Raw genomic sequence first — 5,000 nt, forward strand, 5'->3', positions numbered from 1 at the left:
ACGAAACGAAAAAGAAAGAGGGAGAGGACGACAAAAAAAAACCCCCCAAAACAAAACGCTCTCTACCCTTTTTTTTTGTTGTTGTACCGTGTCCACTTGGTCACCTCTTCCATTTCCTACCTCCTGTGTGTTTGGCTTTAAACGCCGTAATTACAGTCAGTTACGTAACCTCCACGCAGCATTTGGAACAACTCTCGCTATAATATCTATATTTAGCAAGGGTGATTTCAACATATGTTTATCATAGTTTCAAGCTCATGCAAATCCTCACACACACACACATATACACACACACACACACACACACATTCTATGACATTGTTGCATACAACAAAAGGAGGCCACAGTGAGTGAGTGTAGCCTCATGAACTCTCTGAACCCTGTGTCACCCCAGCTGCTCTCTGTCTTTCTCTCTTCCTTTCTTTCACTCTCTCTCTCTCTCTCTCTCTCTCTCAGAGAGTTTTTCTTCTCTGTGTTTCTGTTCTCTCTCTCGCTCTCTGTCTCTCTGTGACTGATGCTTTACGGGCAATGGGTAATGTTACAGTAAGCAAGCACCAGGACGTAGCTCTCAGGGAGCTCTGTGTGTGTGTGTGTGTGTGTACAAGCATGTCTGCCTGTTTTTTAGGGGGTTTTTGTGCAAAAGCATGTGTGTTATGTATTTGTGTGTGTGTGTGTGTGTGTGTGCGCGAGTGTGAAAACACGATCCCCAACTGTGCAGTCTGTTTTTGGGTCGCGAGGTGAGAATGCGTGTGTGGAGAATAATAGACCTGCCGGTGGAGCGAACTGTTACCCAAAAGCCCCCTGCACGAGGCGGCCCAGTTCTCACCCTTCACCAATACATGTGCATTTCACCCTCACCTGCACCACAGGGACTATGCAGTCCAATACTGACCCAGGAGCTAGAGACTGCTGAGGTGTTATAACAGCTCATAAATGTCTAAGACGCTGCCTTTCATTAGACTATGGTACCAGTCTTTTATTTGTTCGTATTTAACTGGTCGCAAGTTTTGAATCAAACCCCAAACGTCTCCTTCTCCCGGCTGTTCCTTCACGTCTCCTCTCAGTCTCCAAAAAAACAAACAAACAAACAAAAAAAACCCCCCACAGTTACTCCTCAGCGGGACTGAATGCATGTCTTCATATTCGTTTGTCTAATTACACAGAGACAACGCCGCGTCCCAACGTGGCGAAATGCTGTTTGAAATTCTTCGGTTCTTACATCTCGGGACGATGGTTAGAAAAACGGAGCCGTGGTGAAGACGTCTGTGTGCCATAATGACGCGGCCCATGCAGCGCGGGACGCGACGGCCACGTGGAAAGTTTTATGCTTTAGGTCTAGACGTCTAAGCCGAACAGATTTATAACGAAAATGAGCTGACATTCTGATTAATTGTGAAACACACACACACACACACGCTCACCCGCGCGCTCATCCACGTGTGCTCAGACATACACACACAGAGACACTTTGATTGTGTTACACACAGACACAGACGGCTTCCTTTTTCGCTCAGCGTAAGTGGAGTCGTGGGAACCTGGCACCTGTGTGTTGTCTGATTGTGTCGTGTGGCTTTGAAGCAGTGATATGAATATTTCAGAGGTTTAGGTTTCAGGCTCTGGACCACTGCCATGTCTGCTGAGCGGGAATAATAGAAGAGTCACCGCTAGTTTATTCTCCACTAAGTGACTCCATTCAGATGTGCCTGGCTCTGATTTTAGACTGAAACAACTTACCTTCAGCCACCTCAGTTAAGCGTGTGCCTAAAAGAGTAAAGTGGCGAGTTACATGGGATACCAGGTTTGCCTTCACAGCGAGGTCCCAGAAACTAGACACTCCTCTGACCTGCTTTGCATGCTCTTCAGTTTGTCATGAAATATCCCCCCAATAAAACGTTCCCCTCTCATTTCTTCGCAGTCACCAACAAACACCATTTTGTGGACGGAGGATTGCTGTACCAGTTCAGAATGAATTTCCGTCGCCGGCGCCGACTGATGGAGCTACTGAGCGAGCGCTGTCGGAGCATCCCGGAGAGTCACGATAGTCCGTTCTGTCTCCGCAAACAGAACCAGGAAGGAGGGAACACCAGCTTCCTCTCAGGTTAGATCCACACGCCCCTGATTCACATCACAGTAAAACTCAATTATCACCATCCACACGCCCCTGATTCACATCACTGTAAAACTCAATTATCACCATCTACACGCCCCTGATTCACATCACTGTAAAACTCAATTATCACCATCCACACGCCCCTGATTCACATCACTGTAAAACTCAATTATCACCATCTACACACCCCTGATTCACATCACTGTAAAACTCAATTATCACCATCTATACGCCCCTGATTCACATCACTGTAAAACTCAATTATCATCATCTACATGCCCCTGATTCACATCACTGTAAAGCTCAATTATCATCATCTACAACTCAATTATCACCATCTACACGCCCCTGATTCACATCACTGTAAAACTCAATTATCACCATCTACACGCCCCTGATTCACATCACTGTAAAACTCAATTATCACCATCTACACGCCCCTGATTCACATCACTGTAAAACTCAATTATCACCAAATACACACCCCTAATTCACATCACTGTAAAACTCAATTATCATCATCTACACGCCCCTGATTCACATCACTGTAAAACTCAATTATCACCATCCACACGCCCCTGATTCACATCACTGTAAAACTCAATTATCATCATCTACATGCCCCTGATTCACATCACTGTAAAGCTCAATTATCATCATCTACAACTCAATTATCACCATCTACACGTCCCTGATTCACATCACTGTAAAACTCAATTATCATCATCTACACGCTCCTGATTCACATCACTGTAAAACTCAATTATCACCATCTACACGCCCCTGATTCACATCACTGTAAAACTCAATTATCACCATCCACACGCCCCTGATTCACATCACTGTAAAACTCAATTATCACCATCTACACGCCCCTGATTCACATCACTGTAAAACTCAATTATCATCATCTACACGCCCCTAATTCACATCACTGTAAAACTCAATTATCACCATCTACACGCCCCTGATTCACATCACTGTAAAACTCAATTATCACCATCTACATGCCCCTGATTCACATCACTGTAAAACTCAATTATCATCATCTACACGCCCCTGATTCACATCACTGTAAAACTCAATTATCACCATCTACACGCCCCTGATTCACATCACTGTAAAACTCAATTATTACCATCTACATGCCCCTAATTCACATCACTATAAAACTCAATTATCATCATCTACACGCCCCTGATTCACATCACTATAAAACTCAATTATCACCATCTACACGCCCCTGATTCACATCACTGTAAAACTCAATTATTACCATCTACATGCCCCTAATTCACATCACTGTAAAACTCAATTATTACCATCTACATGCCCCTAATTCACATCACTATAAAACTCAATTATCATCATCTATACGCCCCTGATTCACATCACTGTAAAACTCAATTATCATCATCTACACGCCCCTGATTCACATCACTGTAAAACTCAATTATCACCATCTACACGCCCCTGATTCACATCACTGTAAAACTCAATTATCACCATCTACACGCCCCTGATTCACATCACTGTAAAACTCAATTATTACCATCTACATGCCCCTAATTCACATCACTATAAAACTCAATTATCATCATCTATACGCCCCTGATTCACATCACTGTAAAACTCAATTATCATCATCTACACGCCCCTGATTCACATCACTATAAAACTCAATTATCATCATCTACACGCCCCTGATTCACATCACTGTAAAACTCAATTATCACCAAATACACACCCCTAATTCACATCACTGTAAAACTCAATTATCATCATCTACATGCCCCTGATTCACATCACTGTAAAACTCAATTATCACCATCTACACGCCCCTGATTCACATCACTGTAAAACTCAATTATCACCATCTACACGCCCCTGATTCACATCACTGTAAAACTCAATTATCACCATCTATACGCCCCTGATTCACATCACTGTAAAACTCAATTATCACCATCTACACGCCCCTGATTCACATCACTGTAAAACTCAATTATCACCATCAACATGCCCCTGATTCACATCACTGTAAAACTCAATTATCACCATCTACACGCCCCTGATTCACATCACTGTAAAACTCAATTATCACCATCTATACGCCCCTGATTCACATCACTGTAAAACTCAATTATCACCATCTACACGCTCCTGATTCACATCACTGTAAAACTCAATTATCACCAAATACACACCCCTAATTCACATCACTGTAAAACTCAATTATCTCCAACTACATCACCATTTCAACGCCATTTAATTTCCTCTCAATTTCAATTTCAGTTTTATTACCATTTTCAGTTGATGAACAATGAATTATTATCAAAATTATCATGATTTTATTAAGGTATCTAACATCATATGCTTTCAGTGGTTGATACATTGGAATAGTTGGGCATAGCTTATGAGGGCATAAACATCTGCACATGGGTTTTGTTTTGTTTTGTGGGGTTTTTTTGTTTTTGTTTTTGAAATCACTCAGTTTCATAAAGTCATGTCTCATATTTCTCATAGATCTCAATATACACTAAAGGAATGTAATCGGCAGCCTTGATTGACTGAAGCCAAATTCTTTTTCCACACGGCTGCGAAAAAAGATAATAAAATGATTTGTCGCAGGATGAGAAAGGACGGAGTGGACACTTTAGCAGGAGTTCGGGTTGGAAGCCGTCGTTACCTGTCGGGGGGGTTGGGGGGGGGGGGGTCTGAGAGTCTTTGTTCGCCGTTTTGATCCCATACTTCGTGGCCCTGATACGATAATTGGCATATCCAGGCAGGACGTGCAAAGACATGCCCACTGCATGCGCATTCCATTCATCACGTCTCACCCCGCCCTCATCCCGCACTTCAGAATCACTCCTCTGAGGAGACAGAATGC

General features: G+C 42.9%; 1 protein-coding gene across 1 annotated transcript in view; it reads left to right on the forward strand.

Annotated features, from left to right (window-relative positions):
• deptor (DEP domain containing MTOR-interacting protein) overlaps window positions 1-5,000 on the forward strand; it is a 35,433-nt gene that overhangs the window by 14,687 nt on the left and 15,746 nt on the right. Inside the window, exon 6 of the mRNA XM_030781105.1 lies at window positions 1,916-2,098. Coding sequence (XP_030636965.1) covers window positions 1,916-2,098 — 183 coding nt within the window. The remainder of the gene's footprint in view (window positions 1-1,915; window positions 2,099-5,000) is intronic.

Source organism: Chanos chanos, chromosome 8, assembly GCF_902362185.1.
Source record: "Chanos chanos chromosome 8, fChaCha1.1, whole genome shotgun sequence".
Classification (NCBI taxonomy): Eukaryota; Metazoa; Chordata; class Actinopteri; order Gonorynchiformes; family Chanidae; genus Chanos; species Chanos chanos.